The sequence below is a fragment of the Urocitellus parryii genome, chromosome 1 (genome assembly GCF_045843805.1).
Source record: "Urocitellus parryii isolate mUroPar1 chromosome 1, mUroPar1.hap1, whole genome shotgun sequence".
Taxonomy (NCBI): domain Eukaryota; kingdom Metazoa; phylum Chordata; class Mammalia; order Rodentia; family Sciuridae; genus Urocitellus; species Urocitellus parryii.
This window is the reverse complement of record NC_135531.1, coordinates 9,361,381-9,382,912: the sequence shown is the minus strand read 5'-3', so window position 1 is coordinate 9,382,912 and position 21,532 is coordinate 9,361,381. Positions and strand designations below refer to the sequence as shown.

The 21,532-nt window shown below is 51.2% G+C and overlaps 2 protein-coding genes across 4 annotated transcripts in view; one reads left to right on the top strand and one right to left on the bottom strand.

Annotated features, from left to right (window-relative positions):
* Positions 1–10,798, top strand: part of Dap (death associated protein) — a 58,303-nt gene extending 47,505 nt beyond the window's left edge. The window contains exons 3-4 of the mRNA XM_077800018.1: positions 7,779–7,821; positions 9,064–10,798. Coding sequence (XP_077656144.1) covers positions 7,779–7,821; positions 9,064–9,177 — 157 coding nt within the window. The 3' untranslated portion in view covers positions 9,178–10,798. The remainder of the gene's footprint in view (positions 1–7,778; positions 7,822–9,063) is intronic.
* Ankrd33b (ankyrin repeat domain 33B) overlaps positions 1–21,532 on the bottom strand; it is a 139,646-nt gene that overhangs the window by 37,978 nt on the left and 80,136 nt on the right. The gene's annotated exons all lie outside the window — the stretch shown is intronic.

The window sequence follows — 21,532 nt, the reverse complement described above, 5'->3', positions numbered from 1 at the left end:
TGTAGGGATGGAGGTAGAGGCCCACAGTGGCCCTGGACCATCACTGTATTAAATCTGTGAGATGCAAGATAAGTAACCAGAACACATACTGTGATCATTTGTCTTCTTTGCATCCAGGGAAGGAGGGGACTAGGTGACAGCAGAGGGAAGAAGGAGTGGGAAAAGCCCAAGTCAAATTCTCTGGTTGTCAAGAGAGAAAGCAGCTCTGGAACTATGTCCATGGGTACAATGAAGATCCCAACACCTGTTAAAACAGCTGGCTCATGCAGTCTGGGTCTGCATGGACTCCCATAGCAGGTGCCTACCTCCTCCTCACCATGAGGAGGGTGGACCCCGTCTCTACATGCAAGCCGTGAACACCTCATACTCAGGAGTGGGGGTTCAAGTCTTCTCTAGCTGCAGAAGGGGGCCGGTGAGGTTTTGAGTGTCCATCAACAGCTAGCCAAGCACCTGGGAGGAGAGTTTTAGAACCCAGGCAAGAACTGTCCTCCCAGTGGCAACCGGCCCCTGCTCATCTGGAGACACTCGGGAACCAGCAGGGTTAGAATTTATGTATTTGCCGCCCTGATGAGGGAGGCAGCCTCTCCCCCCTCTGCAGGAGGGAGTGGATCACTAAGAAAGCTGAGCTGGTTTGCTGGGTCACGGACTCTTCACTGGAGGATCTGAAGACTGGGATTTTGGTGTCTCAAAGCACCATCTTCTCACTGGAAATCCAATGTCATTGAACCAGACTGAACAGAGCTCACAAGCTCCACCCCAGCCAAGTTCTTTTGCTAGGGCTCTTTTGAACAACACTATAAATTCCACATACCAAATCTGGAAGGAATTGGGTTCCAGAGTCTTTTCTCCTGGGTTTAGAATTGTACTTAAAGCATTTATGCTGAGGTTTTGTTTTTGTTTTTCACCTTCAGTCAGACTCACTTGACAATTAAGGGACTCCTTAGAGAGAAAGGACATGCTTGCCAGCAGGGGACACCTGGTTCCTGTCATCCTGGGGGTAGCGTTGAGCCTTGCGGGCCCTGAGAGGACCAGCAGTGCCATCTTGTGGGGTGATCTCAGCACCTGAAGTCAGGCCACAGGAAGGAAGCCCTTGACTGTCAGGCTTTGAAGAATAACAGGGCAGAGGGACATAAGTGGGGCAAGGCTGTCCCTCTGCTCACCAGCCACGCTCGTTGTTATTTTGGTGTCCAGAAAATTAAAAAGCCCAGTAAAGTAAGACCAGGTCAGGAAGATATTTCAAGAACTAAAAATAGCAGGAAAGCATTTGTTTTCCGGCTGTTTACTAGAAAGTGATCTTGAAAGCCCCTCAGATGGGAATAGACTTTTCCATAAATTTCATGAAAACACAAAGCCACATGTTCAGAGCAAAGTCAAAGAAGAGTTTCAGAATTTGTTTCACTTCCATTAGGAGGGTGGGTAGAAGGAAGGCTTTCCAGAGAATGGCCACAAGAGGCGGCCCTACCTCACCCACCCACCCAACTGGGTGCCAAACGAGCCCTCCCACCCCTCCCACCCCACCCCCCCACCCGACCTCGTTCACTTCGCACTGGTGAATACTAACTAAAACATGCCCTTCTTCCTGAAATTGAGCTCTCTGTTCTCTTACACAGATATGCACACTCATGTGCACACTTGCAGGGCTCAGTGGCCATGTCTGGGTCTGCATGGACTCCCACAGCAGGTGCCTGCCCCTTGCCCTAGGCGCTCAGCACCTCTACTGTGGAGAGGCACTTGGAGTCCTTGGTGGACTTTAATTGTCCCCTTCTGTTCTGCCTGGTGCAGAGGAGGGCACAGTGCTGTCAATTGAAGCATGGGAGTGATTTTGAAGCCCCCACAGAGATGATCACATTCTTTCCAGCCGGTGCTCACCCGCCTGACCCACCAGCAGACGGGAACACACTGGGAGTGTCCATTAGGAGGACTGGATCTGGTATGACAGCAGCCTCTCCCCCCTCTGTTGACATGGCACAGATACCCTCATGGGCTTCCTGGTCTTGGAGCAGCCTGACGCTCCTCCCAGACGTGCTGCTGGTGAACTGGGGCTTTGCTGTGGTTTGGCCTCAGATAAGCACCTTTCCATGGAACTGAGTGGCTTTGCTTTAGAAAGTGAAATCGAGACTCTGCACATAGCTTCATACCCTGCCCCTGGCTCATTGGGCAACTTGGACTTGCAGGGAGATTTTAGGGGAATATCCTTTCTGAATACTGACTACTTCTGTACCAGGAAGTGAGGAAAGTGGCACATGATGGGCCCCTTCCCAGCTCCCGATGGCACTACGCACCACTGACCACTGTCATCAGTGGGTGGTGTTCCTTCCGTCCCTGTTTCATGGGCTGCATCAGAAGTGGGAGTGGAGGAGAGCTGGTGGCCCATCCCTGACGGCCCCTCACCCTCTCCTCCAGCCCTCTTCCCCAGGGCCCCCCAGCAGCTCTCAGGGTGCTTGGCCACCATGCCACTTGCATTTGTTTCTTCTTGTCTTCGGTGGGCTCGGAAGCTAAGTTGCTGCCTAAACTATGTCAAACCCTCAAGCCAAACAGAGGAAGGGCCTGGAGAGATTTTCCTCAAGTCCAGTCCAGCGATTGCGAGGCCCTTTCTTTGCTTACTTTGGAAACCCTTCTGTTCCAGATAAGCAGCAACCACACCTGGCCATAGGATCCACAGTGAAGCAAAGCTGGACCCGTCATGAATGAGTGGAAGTGGACAGGTGGGGTTGTGTTGTCATTGTCATCATCACCATCCACAGCTAACATTGATGGAGTGCTTTCTATGTGCTAAGCAGTGTGTGTGTGTGTGTGTGTGTGTGTGTGTGTAGTCATAAGCATACAGACACCTGGTGTGGTAGGGTCTGCTGCTAGCCCATTCCACAGAGGAGGAAACCTGGCCTCAGAAAGGCCAAGCACCCGCCCACAGCTGGTCCCTGGCAGACTCAGATTTGAACATAGATGTCTGACAGCAGAGCCCACCTGGAAGGTGTGGGTTTGCCACCTTTCCTCCTGTCCTTCCACATGAACCTGACCACTGCATCTTGACTGGTCAGTTAGGAAAGCACTGTATTCCTGAAGCCTGGGAACGGAGACCTATGAGGTGGGTAGAGTGTGGCCCGAGAGTCCCCAAGCTCTGCCCCTGGGACCTTGAACACATTTACAACGCCCTCTGACCCTCCGTTTCCTCCTTCAAATAGAAATCACACCTGCTGAGGAGACTACTCGGGTGAGCAGAAGTATTCTGCATTCCAATTAAGTGCTACAGACATAAATGATAGAAAAAAAACTTCATTTCACATTAGAAAATGAATGTTTAGATAGACTTAATGTACTAGCTGGTTGAACAAGAGACTCTTATATTGCATTTAGATGACTATCTGCACTCTAAATCATAGAAGACAGACCTATAATTTGAGGTCCCTTAAAATGAGGGGGTGGGCTCCTGGCCACACTCATGTACCCTGGATGGCCTTTGTCCCCAGTCTGGCTCCCAGCACTTAGCTATTGTATAGCTTTCAGGAAAATTATTGACCATCTCTGATTTATCATCCTTATCTGGAAAATGGAGAGGTGAACCCTCCCTGCTATGCAGAATCCTGTTTGGGGTGATGGAGGGCTTTGCATTTTTCCAAGAAACACCTCCACTGGCTCTTTTAGAAGGTGTCCATGTGAATAGGAAAAAGCATTTGCAGAAAATGAACCCATGTCAAAACTACTAACCTGAAAATGGTTCTGCCCGTGCCGCCATCTCGGCCTTCCCTAGGACCTGCGCTGCACCTGGGTTTCCAGGCTTACTGATGTGCATGCGTGCATGGTGTGCATCTCCCCCTCCCCAAATCCTCTCACAGGGTAGCACCCGACCCCAGTCCTTATCAGCCTGCTTGGGAAGGACAGGCTGACCAGTCGGAAGGGCAGTGAACCCTCCTTGCTGTGCAGAATCCTGTTTGGGGTGGCGAGGGCTTTGCATTTTTCCAAGGGCAGTGAAGCACACCCCAGGGTGAAGGAGGACCTCACACCACTGGCTGAGGAGAAGAGGGCACTGGGTAGGTTGCCCCAGCACAGCTGCCTAGCAGTAGCCATGCTGTGTGACAATTATTGGGTCCTTTCATAATCATTTGCTCAGGGAGAGCAGTGTCAACGTGGGTGCCCTGTGAGGACAGGGTGGGTACCTGTGGGGCGATGGGGAGGTTCTGGGCGATGCTGGAAACCACACTGGAATGCGTTAGGGAGGGGCGGCTTGCAGGAATGAAGGAATTTGAAGCCACTCCTGAGCCTGGGAGGGGATGTCCCAGAGGCCATGGCAGGCTTCCTCAAATTTGGCAGGGCTGTCCCACTGAAAGAGGGTAGACCCAGGAAGGGCCTCTGGGCAGAGTACAGGAGCCCTAATTCATGTCACCAGAGACCCTTGGCCTGCAGAAGCACAAGAGCACCCCTGTCAGCCCTAAGTTCCCCTCTGGCCCTTAAGGCCAGAGGTATGGCTTGAACCTCACAGAGGCGGGGCAGAAATGCCCTGTTGTTGGGGACCCCTACTGACAAGGAAATCTTCGTGAAGTCCTAGAACACTCAAAAGTCTTCCTGGTGATTTATCTATTAATCACATGTTGAGAGGGTAGTAAGTGGGGCATGAATACAGTGTGTTGGAATTGACTTCAGTCATTGCTGCTTTGGAGTCCAGAGGAGTTTAAGAATGTGAATTCATTGGGCTGGGGATGTGGCTCAAGCGGTAGTGCGCTCGCCTGGCATGCATGCGGCCCAGGTTCGAACCTCAGCACCACAAACAAAGATGTTGTGTCCACCAAAAACTAAAAAATAAATATTAAAAAATTCTCTCTCTCTCTCTCTCTCTCTCTCTCTCTCTCTCTCTAAAAAAAAGAATGTGAATTCAGGTTCTCAGCCTTCAGGACTCTAGGGGAACTGAGTCCCTGAGCTCAGTCTTGATGTCAGCTGCTCTGTGGGGTGGGAGGGCGCCACACCCTAAGTGCTACTCCCTAAGTGCTGTTTCTGGCACTTCATCCTTTCTGTCTGCGGGTCCATAAAATGCCAAGCTTTGCTCACTAAGGAAATTTAGAGAATAAGGAACAGGGAACTGTTTCAAGACCAGTGACCCTGATGAGGGTTTGATGTGGTCGTTATCAGGTGAGACACGGGACCAGGCTCAGCACTGCCTCGTCCCCACTGGGCACAGCTTCAGTTCCTGCTGATGATGGGAAGTGTCCCCAGGACTCCAATCCAGACAGTGAGTGTGTTGGGTGAGACTGCCAAGGCCTGGGGGTGCGGGGAACAAGGGAGAACAGTCTTCCCTGTCTCCGTTTCCTGAGAGAGAATAATGGTGCATCTTCAAAACAACACCTGTCAGACGATCTCATCAGATTACATAAATCCTCAAAGCAGCTCTCACACTGTATAGAACCTGGAAAGTAGGTCACCCTGGGCACGGGCCCTGATGGAATCTAATGTGCCAGTGTTTCCCAAGCACGGCGGTGCACCCGACTCTTTACCAGGGGTCCTTGTTTAAACTACCCCCCAGTCTCCTCCTGGTGGCTAGAAGGCTCTGCACGTGCAAGCACGATTCTTAATTTTTGAAGTATCATCTTAAAGTAAAAGCCTTGCCTGCGAGCATGCCTCATACGCAGGAATTAGCCTCATTTCTTTTACTACTTTATTTCTGACTGGCACCAAACAGAGGCACGGGAGAAGAGCAACGCAGGATGGAGCCTTTGAGGCGTTACTGATGCCCTACCCTTGAGCCTGCTAGTCTAATAGAACGTACAGAGTTTGGGTCGCACCCAAAGTCTGCTCTGCACACAGCTTATCCCCCAGTCCCATCACTGTCCCTGCTACGGACCAGAATCAGCCCTCAGGGGAGCACATAAGTTAGGTTCACACCCTTTCTGTACTTCGTCCCTTCAACTGTGGCCATCAGACCCTGAGTCACGCCGCGACCACTCCTCAGTCTCAAACTCCAACCCCAACAGGGTGAACAGAGCCTGCCGTGGCTGCAACGCTGAAACACAGGGTTGGTGTGGCCGCAGCCACTTCCTGAGCCACTGTGGCAGACACCGTGCACACACCTGCCCTCCCTCCAGTCCACTTGACTCCCTGGAGCCCCGGTGGGCTCCGGTGACGGGAGAGCTTGTGTGATGCTCTTGATGCATGCCCATCGCTACCAATGGGTGCCCATCATGTGTGATCTGGATGCGAACAGATAGGCAGTGTACATTTTAAGACATATATCCCCAAAGTAGGCTTGAAAGGTGATACTTGAATTTTTACTTCTTTATTCATCAGTATTTACTCATTTAAAAAATATTTAATGATAATTCAATATGAAAATTTAATATTTACTTCTGTGGTGCTTAATATTTACCATTTCCGGATTCCTTTCCAAAGGGCTATCCCCACTCTGTGGGAGGCCACTGCTGTGGGAACCCTGTAATCTGTCCCTTCCTCTCTTCCCTAACCCAGAAGTGTCCATCAATTTTAGGTAAAATGATCCAGAAATTCCCTCCCCCGAAGCCTAACTAGCCACATTGTGCAGAACATAACACAAAGCTGGCCGCACCCAGTGCAGCTGCACCCATGGAGCCTCCCTCTCCACTGTCACCTGATTGTTGTCAGGGCATGTTCTTTACTCTGAGTTCCTTATACGTTTCACTGACTGTCTCCCTTAATGAGCAAGAGCCAAAGGGCAGCTAAATCTCTGCAGGTGGGCAGGGGTATGTTGGCTGGGCTAGAGACCCGAGGAGTGGCCTCCTGTGGGTGCTCCCGCGGACAGCCCTGGGATGACTGGACTGGGGTCATTCATTCCTACTGCTGAGTTCTGCTTCAGCCCTAAGTCTGAAGGCCACTAAGCAGCCATGATGGGACCATCTCATTGAGAGGCATCCAGGACAGCTGGAGGCTCAAATTATTAAGAAAAGCATGTGCATCTGTCCACAGACAGGGACCGCATGTTAACAGTGGTCATCACCAACACGCTTTGGTCTGTCTCCTCTTCATGAAGGATCGTATGCTACTAGGGTGCCATATTCTGCCCTCTCAATACCGTTGACAGTTTGGGAAGATGGGTATTAATTTACAGGTGAAAAAGTGACAGCTGCCATCATAAGGACCTTGAGTCCATGATGCTTGGTGGTCCACAGGTGCCAGGAGTTTGCATCGGTTGTGGGGTCTCACTGGTTAGAAGTTTCTGGAACTCGTGGACTCCATGGGGACACTGGACAGGGAAGCCCCTGGTGGAGAGGGAGGGAAATTCACCCCAGAGCCAAGCTACTTCCCTGTTTCCACAATCCCACCAAATCAGAACTGCCCAGCTTCCTCACACTGAGAATTTGAGGACTGACCGAAAAACAAGCCAAAAGAAGTTCTTTGAGGCTGGGGATGTGGCTCAAGCGGTAGCGCGCTCGCCTGGCATGCGTGCGGCCCGGGTTCGATCCTCAGCACCACATACCAACAAAGATGTTGTGTCTGCCAATAATTAAAAAATAAATATTAAAATTCTAAAAAAAAAAAAAAAAAAAAAAAAGAAGTTCTTTGAGACTGTGTCTTCTGCCACCTGTTTTCCTCTCTCACTCTTTGCTTGGACTCACTTCAGAGCAAAGCTTCCTAGTGGCCTTTCCAAAGGGCCTTCAGACTTAGAGCCCCACCACCTGGTGCTTGTGGACACCAGCACCCAGGGAGGGGTCTGCTCCCATCCTCCTTGGGCCTCTTCAGTCCCGAAGCCTCCGTCTTCCAGCTGCACGTCGCCTTCTGTGGCTGCCTGTTAAACCCGCCTTTCCCTCCTTGTTTTCCAGCCCGCCTAAGCCAACCGTGTTCATCTCGGGAGTCATCGCCCGGGTAAGCTCACCCGTCCGCCCTGCGGCACCTGGAGCGTCACACTGCCTCCCCATGCTGGTTCTTGGGAACCCCTCCTAGACTAACCCACAGCGCTGCGCACCCCCGCCCCACCCACCCGGGGCCTGTGACTTTCTTTTTTGCCCCGTTTCCTTCATGCAGCACGTTTCTGCTGCAGAGGGGACCTGGCTGCCCCGTGGTCAGGGACCACCTGCCTCTGCCCCTGCCCTCTGCAGACAGCCAGGGCTCCAGAAACCATGCCCCAGGTCAGGCGTTCTTCAGTGACCTCAGCTAAAAGTGTCCTCACATTTTTAAATGACTTTAAACGTCAACATAAGAATCAAGAGAATTTAAGAAATACAACTTGGTGTTCATGAATAGCTTTAGTAGCACACAGCTACGTCGTCCACTATGTCCTAGCGATGGCTCTTTCTTCTGCCCTCTGCCGAGTTAAACCCATGGTTCAGTTGCACCCTAACCCTTCGAATCCCCCTCATCCGGGGAGACTACACTCTGCCTGTCTGCGGGCTCTCTCCATAATGCCACCTGGGCTCTGCTGCTCTCCGCACATCCAGGTCCTGATCACGCCATGCCTGAAGAAAGGGCCACTAGTGAGGATGGCTCTGTGATGGAGCTGCAGCCACAGCCATCCAGACACCCTGGGGCAGACAGACATGTCTGCCACACCAGCACAAGTGTGAGGCCACCCCGGGGCCAGGCTCCACCAAGCACACCAGGGCTTTCGCCCACCCCAGCCCTGTCACAGCCCACTGTTGGTGCAAGAAGCCAACTGACCCCCCACCCCCTGGAAAACAGCCAGGCCCCTTCTCCTGTGCCTTTCTTTCCCCACCAGCACCCTGGCCTGGCCCACAGCAATGATGGCAAATCTGAGGCTCAGGTTTTGGTCCTTTCTTGCCCCTAATGTGGATGATCACAAAGATCTAGCAGGGGAAGCTGCCAGCACCCAGCTCAGGGCAGAGCCAGTCCTGCTGTGCATCTGTCTCGTGGCCTGGGGCAGAGCCAGCGAACACAGTCTCTGTGCTGCCCTCCCCACTGGCCCCTGGTCCTGAGGCCCCCTGGGAGCCTCGGCCCCCAGCCACAAGAGAGGGGCTCCTTGCTGCTGAGAGGTCACTGCCCCATTGCCCCTCAGCCTCTGCTTTCCCTGCAGGAAACCAGTGGACGCTGGGTGTGGGGCCCTGACACCTAGCCCACCCTTTCACAGTGGCTCATTTGTGTCTCCGACAGGGTGACAAGGACTTCCCCCCAGCGGCTGCACAGGTGGCTCACCAGAAGCCTCACGCCTCCATAGACAAGCACCCTTCCCCCAGGACCCAGCACATCCAGCAGCCTCGCAAGTGAAGGAGCACCTGCACCCCGACACCCCAGCAGTCCTGGCTTCGCTTCCCTGTGACGTCCCCAGTGGAGACCCAGCACCTTCTCCAAGAGCTGCTCAACCTGGGAATCTAAGACAAAGCCAAGCACCCCTTCCTTTGTCTTAAATTTCCATATTTAAAATTAGAAACATTCAAACCCCAAATGTGTTCTAGGAGTCTTGGCGGGATGTCATTGAAAAGATCCTCGCACCCTCCCCCAGAAGTGCCATTAGCAGAATTTGCTGAAACCCAAGTAAAATGAAGTCCTTCACCCTTTAGCCTAATTCTGTCTTTGCGGTGTTCTGAAGTCCTGCCTGTGGTCCTGAGAACAAGAGGGCACAGTGTGGCAAGACTCGATAAGGTTAAGGGAAAGCGCGACCATTTCATGCTTTGTAGTAAAAACGTAACAGTCTGCATGGCCACGGGAGGGTATGACATAAGGGCTGGGCTGGCAGGTCGCAGGGAGGGCCTTTGAGCAGGCACCTGACACTGAATCCCCTCCCTGGGCAACAAGGGTCTCAGTTCAAGGTACCCAAGCATCACAGGACGCAAAGGAAAGCGATCGGCTCTGAAAAGGCTCTTTCTTTCCAGAGGCCATTGTGCTGAGGTCGTGGGCAGGGGGATCCCAGGAGCACTTGCCCAGTGAGATCGTCTCAGTCCAGGCTCTGGGAAGAAGGAGACAGACCTCAGGTTCAGCAGTCACCTCTAGGGCTGCTCTGGCCTTCTGGAGGTGACCACCTCCCAGGGTGGAGGAGGACACAGCTAGCTCTGGGGTGCTTCACACAAGAGTTGAAAGCATGAGAGATGGGGTCAAGGCCTGCCCTTTGCCTCCCCAGGGATCACCACGTCTCCCCGAGCGTAGTCTGTCTCCCTGAGACCAGAATCCCTCCTACCCAGGCACACATCCGCCTGCACTTGGGCACATCAGATTGTGCAGTTTCTACACGTGTCTCCTGCCCCGAGATGCCCTAGATTAGGCCTTGTCTTGAGGCTATGGTGTGCTCTGCTTTTCCAAAAAAGCAGACATTAGAAGCTTCTGGAGCGCTGCTCAGGAGAGGGTGTGCCTGACCGTCCCACCCACCAGCAGTGGAGTCTGCTGCAGGTCCAGGTGGCACTGTGGGCATCGTTCACGTGACCAGCCTTTCTGGTACCTTCTCCAGGCTTGTGTGCCAGGTGGCAAAAACCAAGGCAAGCTGGTCAGGGTCAGCTTGTCCTCTTCCCTGGGGGAGAAGCCCAGCACCACATTGATGGGCAGCATTGGTTTCCTGGGATGCCAGGGCATAACCCTCAAGGCCCACATTGCCGATTTCATATTTCTTAATCGCTGAAACGTAGGTATAAACAGAGTGTGTCTTTGGAGACCCAGACTAGGCTGGCAGTACTGCCATGGAACATGCCACAGGAGCAGCCTGCCCCTGTCGTGTTGAAAGGACCTCCTGCCGCCAGAGGCACGCCAGTTTTTCCAGAGGCACGTTCCATTAACTCCAAGCTAGATTGCACACGCGACTGTGGACTCTAGATCCCTGAAAGCAAGTGCTTTTCTGAATGAGTTTATCAATCGCCGACTGCAAGAATAATAGAGATTCTAATAAAGCTCCCGCATCAATTCTCATGGCTTGTTTCTCTCACAGAGATTCCCTTTTACATTTTCCTGGGGCTGCCAGGTGGTTTCAGTAGAAATACAAATGTGCATATGTGATGAATATTTTCAAAAAATCATTTCCCAGTCACAGATCTGAACTGTTGAACACCTGGCAACTGGAGCATAATCATCTACTGAGATTGGCAAAAAGTGGAAAAGCTTAATATAGTTGGTGGAAATGTATTACTTGGGCCCAGCAGCTGGGCTGGCCCTGTGCTGAGCAGGCCCATTGGGAACAGATTTTAAAGAGAATTACTCGTGGTAAGCCTAGGAGTGGTGGTCGATAGTTGGTTCTTTGTTATATGCCAAACATCTGCCTGCATGAGAAGGTCTCCCAGAGGAGACCAGGAGGCAGACAACCCAGAGGTGCAGGACCAAGTCTGAGTTTGAGCTGGGAGGGACCCCTGGAATTTTCTCCCTGGAAGCTGTAAGGTCAGGATGGACCAAGCTTGGGCGTGGTCTTTATCACACAATGCAACTCCCTACAGCCCTCTTCGTCACATCCTGCTGCCTCTGGAAGCTGCTGTTTGTATGTGTGTGACCTGTCTCCTGGGGACAGGGCTGAGGGTCTTGCTCATTTTGTATCATGGGGCAGTCGATATTCTCCATCAATCCACAGTGGTGGACGGAAGCACCACACACACATCAGACATGGACGGGACTGACCCCGGGGGTTTCCCTGGCACTGAGAAATACCATTGTCCCTGCATTGGATCCCTGCTGCTGCCATAATAGAGCCACAAACTGAGTGGCTCCAAACAACAGAACCACGTCCTCTGCCCATTCTGGAGTCTGGATGTTGAAAGTCAAGGTGCTGGCAGGACATCTGTCCTCCCTCTGAAGGCATAAGAGGGGCTCCTTCCCACCACCAAGCTTCAGGCAGCCACCACCTTTGCCATTTTCTGGCTCAGAGCAACATAAATCTCATTTCAGACTCTGCAGTCACATGGACACCCCCTTCTCTGTGTGTCTATGTCCAAATGTCCCAAAGGACACCAGTCATTAGATTTGTGCCTCCTCTGATCCAATGTAACATCATCTTCACCAATTACAAATGCAAAATCCCTACTTCCAAATGAGGTCACATCTATAGGCAGTGGGAGTCAGTGCTTGAATATTTTGGGGGGAGGACACTAGTCAACCCAGGGCACCAACCTCTTGATAAACTCCTGGCCACACCAGTCCATTAACTGTTCCTTTAGTAAATCACCTTTCCATCACTGCACCTGCCATGCTCAGTTCATGGCAGTGCCACTGGTCACCAAGCAGAGCCATCTGCAGGGGTGGAGAGAGAAGACTAGAAGGGGGCGCAAAGGGGCAGTTGTCCCCCTTTGCAGAGAGCTGTCTGCCCCTGGTTCCCAGAGCTCATGAGCCTACCCTTGAGGGGAAGATGAGGGGGACAGGAGCAGATGTGGACACAGGGAGGTCAGGAAGAGGACAACTAATGGCACCATTGCAGAAGCACAAACTGAGCCTCTCGGCAAAGCCTCTCGTTCTGCAGAAGAGAAAGGAGAAGATGGGAGAGCGCACCACACAGGGCCAGCTGAAGGTGGTTCAAACCTGGCTGAGCCTTGAAAGACTGAACTAAGAGTAGAATGGACCACAAGTGGAGTTGTTCCAGCCAATCTTAGGACTTCCTCCAACAGTGACCAGAGACAGAACTTGGAGGGAAAAAAAATCCACTTCACTTAGGCTTGGTTACCAACAGGGTGGGCTAGTGCAAGGTCATGGACCAGAGGATCAAGTCTTGGGTCACAAGCTCGAATATTGACTGGAAGGGCACAAACACTCGCACAGAACTATACAACCAGGCCTGGCTCTTCCCTAAGCCCAGGTTCAGGCGTCAGGTAAGCACCCATGCACACACGGCCGCAAAGCTACAGGGTGAGATGTGCCCACCATTTGCAAGAGACCTGGCAATGGAGACATGGGAGTGACCTCCAGCCAAGGGGAGGGCACAGCCTGGGTGGGAGGAGCCTTGAGCTCAGACAGCCAGAGAAGGGACTGTGGGGAAAGGCAGATATTGTCGACCTAGCAGGTATGTAATGAATTAATTATTTTCAGAACATCTGCCTCCTGCCTGGACAGCCCATGGTGTTCTTCCACTGTTCTGCAGATTTCCTGACTCCACAGATGCTGTGCTGGTTAAATGCTTCTTTTTACAAACTCAAAGTAAAGTTTTTTCCCCCAAGACCTGGCATCCTGCTGGCCTCTGCAGGATAAAAACAAACAAAACAAAAACCCAGGCATTTCGTAACCCTCCCAGGAGGCCTCTATAACCATATGCTCCTGAAGAACAGGGAGGTGAGTAGGTGGCGGTGGCAAACCATGAAACTTTGAGTACCTGAAATGTCCTCAGAATGGTTATATTAGTCAGGGTTCTCTGGAGAACCTGAACCAATAAGATGTTGTAGATAGACAGTCATGTACCTCACAGCAATGTTTTGTTCCACAACAGGCCACATATACAGTGGTAGGCCTATAAGACTGTATTGCATAGGGATATGGCCGCCATCTTGGTTTGTGTAGTACATTCTAAGGTGTTTGCAGATAACAAAATCACCTAAGGATGCATTTCTCAGAACGTATCCCTGTCCTTAGTGGCATGTGACTACACACACACACACACACACACACACACACACACAAACTTTTTTTAAAGAATTGGCTCATGAACTTATGGAGACTGGGCAAATTCTCTATTTGCAGGGTGGGCTAGCAGGCTGGCAGCCCGGGAAGAGCTATGTTGCAGTGAAGTCTTGGGGCTCTCTTCTGCAGAATCCCCTGTTGCTCAGGCAGCGAGTGTGGGTTTTGTTCTGTTCAGACCTTCAATAGATTGGAGGAGGTCCACCACTTTATGGAGGGGAATCTGTTTTACACAAAGGTCTTCAATTTAAATGTAAACCACATCCAAAAACACCCTTGCAGAAACATTTAGAACAATGTTTAACTAAATATCTGGGCTCTACGGACCAGCCAAGTTGACACATAAAATTGAGCAAAGAGTCCATTGCAGGGCTGGGGTGTGGCTCAGTGGTGAAGTGCTTGCCTTGTATGTGTGAGGTACTGGGTTTGATCCTCTACACCACATAAAATAAATAAAATAAAGGTATTCTGTCCATCTACAACTAAAAAAAATGTATTAAAGAGTCCATTACAGGTCATTGTTCTTTGAGTCTCCAAGCATCTTAAGTCTGTTTTTACATCGGTCCTAATGAGGTGTCTTCACACATTCTGCCTAACATTGAACTTGCTCTTCCAAACAGACTCTCTAAAATTCAGTTAAGGGCAAGAGAAAAGAATTTTCCCCTCATTCTCCCCTTTAATCCTAAATATTATAAATCCAACTGCCTTGCTTTAAAAAAAAAATCCAATATGTCAACCAGAAAAGACCCAACACTATCTGATGTTATGAACTAATATAATCTGGAGGATTTGGGACTCTACCCAGAAGCCCTAAACAGCTTTTTGATTACATTTCAACATTGTCATTCTGCAATGCCACCGGTCACTTCAAAGAGAAAGTCCAACATCTTGTAGCATAAGGGCTCAGTTTCCTGTGCAAATTTCCCCAAACCTGCAGGTGTTCCTCTCACAGAGAACACGGAACACGTTTGGAGCAATAATGACAATGTTCATCATCCCTGGAGCAGTGGTAATCATCTGGGGGGGATGCTGCTGCCCAGGGAATTTGGGCAAAGTCTGGAGACATTTTTGGTTGTCAGAACTAGTTGGCACAGGAAGGAGGGGGGCCAGTTAGTGGCATCTAGTGCACAGAGGGCAGAGGTGTTACCCAATGTCCCCCCATGCATGGACGTCCTTCTACACAGAATGATGGCATCCAAAACATCCAGAATGCCAAGGCCAACAAGCCTTTGGGCCCTGTTCTAGACGTCCGTGGCTTATAGTAACATAACTAAACAAGCAGAAGCCAGTGCCCTCAACCTGGAATCTTGAAAACAAGCAATACCTATTCCTGCGGTGAGGGTGCGGTCAGTGGAGGTGGCTCAAGTAGCTCAAGCTCACGTGGGTTTTCAGTCCCTGCAGCAGTAAACAGCAAATCGCTGAGATGCAGACTTTATGGAGGGGAATCTGTTTTACACAAAGGTGGGATGCAGTGGGAAACTTCAGGTGGAGCAGATCTGTTCCTTCTGGAGAGCGTTCAGTGGTTCCCAGCATAATGACTGTTTTCTCAGACACTGATACAAAGAAGAGCTTCCCCCGCACACCCATCCAGGGCATCCAGGCTTTCAGCCATTTAAATTTTTCTCAAAGAAAGGTCTGGAAACCTCTTTCCAAATGATTGCAGCCTATTTTCTACCATGAAACGAAAGTGCCTTGAGCTGATTAACCTCAAAGTTATCTGGACACGCGATAAAGGGACACATGGCTAAAGAGGAAAATGAGTGTCGCCCTGTAGAACAACAGCGTGAAAGAAGCTCGTGCAGGGAGAGTTGTCTTCAGGCAGGGACTGGCCTGGTCTCCATCCTGTCTCCTGGCACCATCCCGACCAGATGGCCCCTCCACAAGTCCTTGCTGCCATCACACAGGGGTGCAGAGCCTGGGGCGGGGGGGGGGCTCGGGGAGAGGGCTCCCACCCTCCCCACACTCACTCAGTAGTGGAGTCCAAGTGTGGGGACTGTACATAGCCCTCAGCGCTGAGGGGTGACCCATGAGTTTTTCCCTGAGTTCTTGAGTCCTGCTAGGAAATTACTGGAGCTGAGGACAGTTTGGAGAACACCCCCCACAATCAGGCTTGTTATTTCATCAGAAGTGAGCACGTCTTGGGGACTGTGCCCCCACACCTTGCAGTTTGGCTAACTCTGGACCCCCAATCCTTTTGCAAAACAGAAATGAAGACCTGAATATCAGATGGCCCCATGGGCCACCCTAGGCCCTCGAGGATCAGGAGGACATCACCCTCTGTGCTTGGTCTAGGTAAGGGATCCCACATTAGATCCCCTCGTGGGGGATCCAATTAGTTGATGGAAGGTACAGGGAAACCAGGGGCAGTGGCCTGTGGCTTAGTGAGACTGAACATGCATTTTTTAGCCCTGGCTTCCCCAAAACAGCCTATGCTTCTTTAAGAAAATCAACTTCTTTAAGAAAGTAGCATAAGTTTTATTTGCCGATGAATGAGAAAAGAAAGATCAAAAAAATTAGACACTTGTTCTGTTGGCTGCAGTCTCCATGTCTAGATGCCAGTCCAGGCTCCACCCCTGAGGATCTGCAGGGCCAGAGCTCAGGACCACTGGTTCTGGAGCTGGAGTGACCCTTGCAATGGGTCTAAGCTTTTCTCCCAGTTCCAAGTGGTGGGTTATGGGAGGGCAGGTGAGAGAATTGTCCTTCTTCTCCTGGGAGGTCCAGGGGCAAGACTCCTGGTGCACACAGGGCTCCGGGGAGACGATGCCTGCTCCTGGCAGACAATCCTGTACCTCTCACCACAACTGGAAAGCTATTGGCCCAGACCGTTCAGGACACTGTCCCTGTGTGAAGGACCCCACAGCACATATGGCAAGGTGGAACGTAGATTCTTTGGGAACATGATGGCACCGGGGAGCCAGGAACCAAGGACCCCTCTCTACCTGTCTGAAGACCATGCGTAGTTCAGAGCAGCTCACCGGAGTTCATACAGGGCCTGCGGCTGAGCAGGTCGGGCCTGATTCTCCCTGGGGAGACGTTTATGGACATTGTTAGAACTCAGAAGGACTTAAAATATGTGTGACCCTGCTGCAGCCAGTACTGTGCTTCTCTACCCTGTATCAGGCTTCACTGGGGGAGATGCTCTTAACCACCTGGAGGGCAGGGAGGCAGGGAAGACTGGGGAAGCCCCAGGACCGTCAGTCAAGGCAATGGGCACAGAATCTGCTGAGGTGAGCCCTCTGTAGCACAGGCACTGGCGTTCAGTGTTCACTGATTCATACACAAAGCAGGATCAAACCCGTCAGTCTGTCTCCAAAGACTTTCTGCACATAGCTTAGGATATGTCCGTTGTCGTCTGGTTTAATTAAGCAAGCCAAGCATCTTCTTCCCCGTATGCTTTTCTGGGAAAAGAGCCAGGCTGGGTCTAATAAAGCCAGTATTTTCTACATTGCCATCTTTTCTGAGATGATTTAGCTGATTTCCATTGTCATTCAATATCCCCTAGTAAATGCCAGCACCTCAACATCAACATGGCCTCATCTGCAAAGTCTGGAGAAGGGTTTGGTAGGACAGTCGCTCTGCCCAGGCCAACAGGTAGCAGGCCATTTCTGACCCCTGAACAGAAGAGGTTTGGAGGCCAGTGACTGCTCCAAACAGGGGCAGCCTCTGCTCACCTCCCTGAAGGGGGCTTGCTCCTGGGAAGGACACAGCTCAAAAGTGTGGGTCAGAAGCTACACAGCCCAAGCTGGGAGGGGGTGCCGCCCTGTCTGGCATTCAAGAAGCACAAAGGGTCACAAGACCCTCTCCTTGCTCCTGCCCTGCTGTGGGATCCAGGGGCTTTAGCCCTGAGGACACCACGTACATTTGGAGCAGGCACAAGCTGTGATCCTTCTTTAATCTTGGGATTAAACGATGCAGGAAGCCATGAATGTGGCCCGTGTGTAGTCAAGGAGCCCTTGGAGCTGATGAAGGTGAGCGGGTGGGTGTGAGAGGTGGGGGGCCGTGTTTCAATCTCCACTCACTTACCTGGGAGCCTGGCTCAAGAGGTGGATGTCTCTGTGGTCATCCCTGGGGTCTATGGAAGTCCATTAGTTAGTCTGGAGTCTGACAGAGAAGGTAGGACACCACCGTTCAGTGCCACCAACTTGCTAAGACCTTACTATGATCTCTATGTCAATTAATTACGTCATGAGAACCCTAAAACTGGCAACCCTAAAACTTCCATGCTGAAATGGACACTGAGAAGTTCAGTGACTTGCCCCCGGGACCCCATGGCCAGTAGCGGGCAGAGCTGACCCCTGACCTCTGCCCTCTGTGGTCCAATCTGCCTCCTAGGGGATGGGAGCTGGACTCAGCTCATGGCCCCAGCTCAGCAGAAAGCCAGGACACCTCTCCTGCACACATAGTTGAAATGGAGCAACTCTGTGGTGCAAGCCCCGCTCTAGAAGCTGGGAAGGAGAAAGATGGGGCTCTAGCTCCCTAGGAGGTTTTGCTAGGTGTGGGGTGGAGGCCAGGTAGGACAACACGCAGAGTGCCACTGGGAACAAGTGAGATGGCAGAAAGACTGAGTCGAGCTTTAGCTGGGTGTCCGGGAGAGGACCTGAGGACACTGGGCAGAGAGCAGAGCTAGGACCGGGCAGACCTGTGTCGCAGGGAGAAGCACAAATCCACGAGTCTGCTGGGAGATCCTTCTCATCCTCTCATCCCCTCTCGTCATCAGGACATCCCGACACAGGGAGCGCAGCAGGCTGCTCCCCGCCCACCTCAAGGCCAGGGAAGGAGGCTGGCTCTTTCTCTAGGTGCAGCAGAAAGGAGTGGCAGGTTTCGAGCTGGAGGGCAGCAGGGTTGGATTCATGGCTTTCTGCCTGGGAGGACTGGAGCTCGGACCCGGATGGCAGCCAATGACAGGTGAAGGATTTGAGGTACATTTTACCAGTTAATATGGTGTAAGACCTGAACCTAAAGTTAACATCGCGTGCCTCCTCGACTGCTGGTAGAACCAGGAGAGACCGTTATGGTCCAACCACATTCCATCCCCCACTCAGCTTGTGGACAAATAGCAGCAGTCTTCCTGTCCCACGACCAGACACAGGGCCTGCTAATCCCTGCAATCTCCCAAAATGCCAGTCACATCCTCTTGCAGAAACTAGCGGGTACCCACCTCCTGGCACGCCCTCTGCCACTGGCTCCCCGTGTGGTCCATTGTGGCCTGCAGGGTCCTTCTCGCCCAGGCTGTGAGCATTCGTGGTTTTGTCTGCTGCTCTCATCTGTCCAGTGCTGTGTGCTCCACTCACAGCCCAGGTAGGAATCCCTCCCTCACCCACAGGTGGACGGTCCAGGCAAGGAAGGCACTCAGATTTGCATCCACTGGGCATGAAGGGGACAGGAGCCCTCCAGGCTCCGAGTCAGTATCCTCGGGTGGTGGTGTCCCCCAAATTCATTCCAGTCCTAACCCCTGGTACCCATGTGAGATTATTTGGACTTTAAACATGTAATATGGTTAAAACATGATCCCATCAGGTAGGGGGATGCTAATGCAATGACTAGAAAAGGGAAATTCAGACACAGGTGACAGGAACACATGGGAGCAACCTTGCCACAAGCCAAGGAAGGCTGAGGACTATGAGCAGCCATGTAAGCTGGCCGAGCCAAGGAAGGACCCTCCCCAAGGGCTTCTGAGGGAATGTGGCTCGTTGAACTTCTGGCCTCCAGAACAGTGAGAAAATACATTTCTGTTGTCACAAGTCATCCAAGTTGTGGTGATTTGATGTAGCAACCCAAGGAATCCAGGTGGGGCCCAAGAACACATCTCTGACAGTTTTCTGGGTGTGTTGATACTGCTGGGATCACCGTTTGAAGACCACTGGTTCAGGTAATGGGGGTTAATCCGGAAGAATGTGGAGGTTGCCACAGTGTCTCAAGGGCCTCCTAGTCCTGAGTCCAGGACTGGGACAGCGAGTGGAGTCCTGCTCTCAGGGCTCAGTATGAGGATAGGGGCATTCAGACCCAGTACCTTTAGAGCCAGGGATAGAAAGAGGACAGGTGTGGCATTTCCCGCCCCTGACCTATTCCTGTCACCCCAAGAAGACACTGCATCTAATTCAAGGGAGGAGAATGCATCATGCACAGGGAGGCCATGCCGGTAGGATGGGGACAGGAAGGGCCTCTCATCGGCACCTACACTTGGTCACCCAAGGCTGTGACAGGTCAGGGCTGCATCATGGGGGAGAAAGGGTAGCGGGTGTTCAGAGCAGATCCCTTTGCAGGATCCAGATTGGCCATAGTGAGCCCAGGCTGTTGAGTGGCTTCCCTGACAGACTTCTTTGCCCTGGAAATGAGGACAGTCCCCTTTCCACTATAGGGAAATGGCTTCCTCACCATGGTCTGTGAACCCAGTCCCTATCCAGACTCTCACCCAGCTGTGACACTGACCAGGCTTCTGTCTTAGTAGGAGGTAAAGACAAGGTAAAGTCATCTCCTTGCAGCTAATTTCTTGATATTCTTGTTTTTTTAAAATCACACTTCTGAAATATCAAGGTGGACTTGAGTTTTGTTCACATATTTTTTTCTAGCTAGGAAAACATTCCACTTTTGTTAAGTTTCAGTTGATTTTTTTTAAAGAGAGCAATGCAGAGTTGAACACAGTAGGGCAACCAGCAGCATGCAGCATGGGTGGGTGGCCAGCATTGCCTGCCCAGCCCTTGGCCCTCTGGGCACTCTCCACACTGCACAGAGACCCATCTGGCCAACCCTGCTGCAGGGGCAGTGACCCCTCAGGATCATGGAGCCGCTGGCCACAAGCTGGCAATCTACCTGAGCAATTTGCACTGGCAGCTGTGGGCAGACTGGAGGCTCAGGACTGCCTTTCATGGCCCTGGCTGGAAACCTGCCCAGTCCTCACCCAGGCACACAGCAGGCGTGACCTGCAAGCCAGTGGCCACAGAAGCTCTGTGGTGAACCAGGGGCAAGGGCACCTGCATGCAGAAGCCTCCACGGACATTCCTGACCACACTCTGCAGGCACACACTCCTCCCAAGGCCCTGGACAGAGTGAACCCCCAGGGAAGTGCTGGCCTATGTCTACCCACCTCGCTCCCAGCTTGCAGGGGGAGCTTAGTGCTTCCAGGCCCCCAAGTATCCAGCCAGAAACCAGAGACAAGACCACGTCTTTCTCCCCCTGTCTCCCTGTCTCACTTTTCACGTCCCAGTTCTCAGACTGCTTTACAAGGTCCATTCCTCGTCTGTTAACTTCTCATTTAGTATTTCCACCCACCAAATACATCACTGACTATTTCATAAGCAAGCACCAATTACCCCCAATTACGACTCTACCCTAGGACAAAGTTTTGTTTAAAGTTAAAGAGGAAATCACTTATTTGGGTCCTTCCTTAAAAATCATGTAGTATTATGATGTTTAATGAGTTGGACTTTAGACTTCCTAAGATCAGAGCAAAACTCCCAAGTAAATAGGAACTGATTATTTCAAGTCCCATCAAAAATAAGCTAATTCACAATAAGGTAGGGGGGCACTAGAGAAGAATAGAGTGACTTTAGGTAGAGAGGAATGAAGGGAGGGAGGGGGTGTGGAATAGGAAGGATAGTAGAATGCAACAGACATTATTCCTCTATGTATACACATGACTGCATGACTGACGTGATTCTACAGCATGCACAATCAGAAAAGTGAGAAATTATACCCCATTTATGTATGATATATCAAAGTGCATGTATAACTAATTAAAACAAAAAATTTAAAAATTAACCTAAATGATGAAGTATGTTTAATTCTTTGAGCTAAAAAGAAAAAAACTACATGCCTATAAATCATTAGAAGATTCGAAACTATAGAAAAATTAAACTGCTGACTTGGGGTAGAAAGGGCCTTCCTAGAGAAACACAAAATGTAAATATTAAAAAAAAAGCTTGACAAATTTGATTTAAATCAATTTTACATACAAAAGGTATCATAAGAATGAGTGATAAAATGAGGGAAATGCATACAACAGGTGGGAAATAACCCCTGGGTTCAATTCTCCAAATACATAGCAAACCTTAAA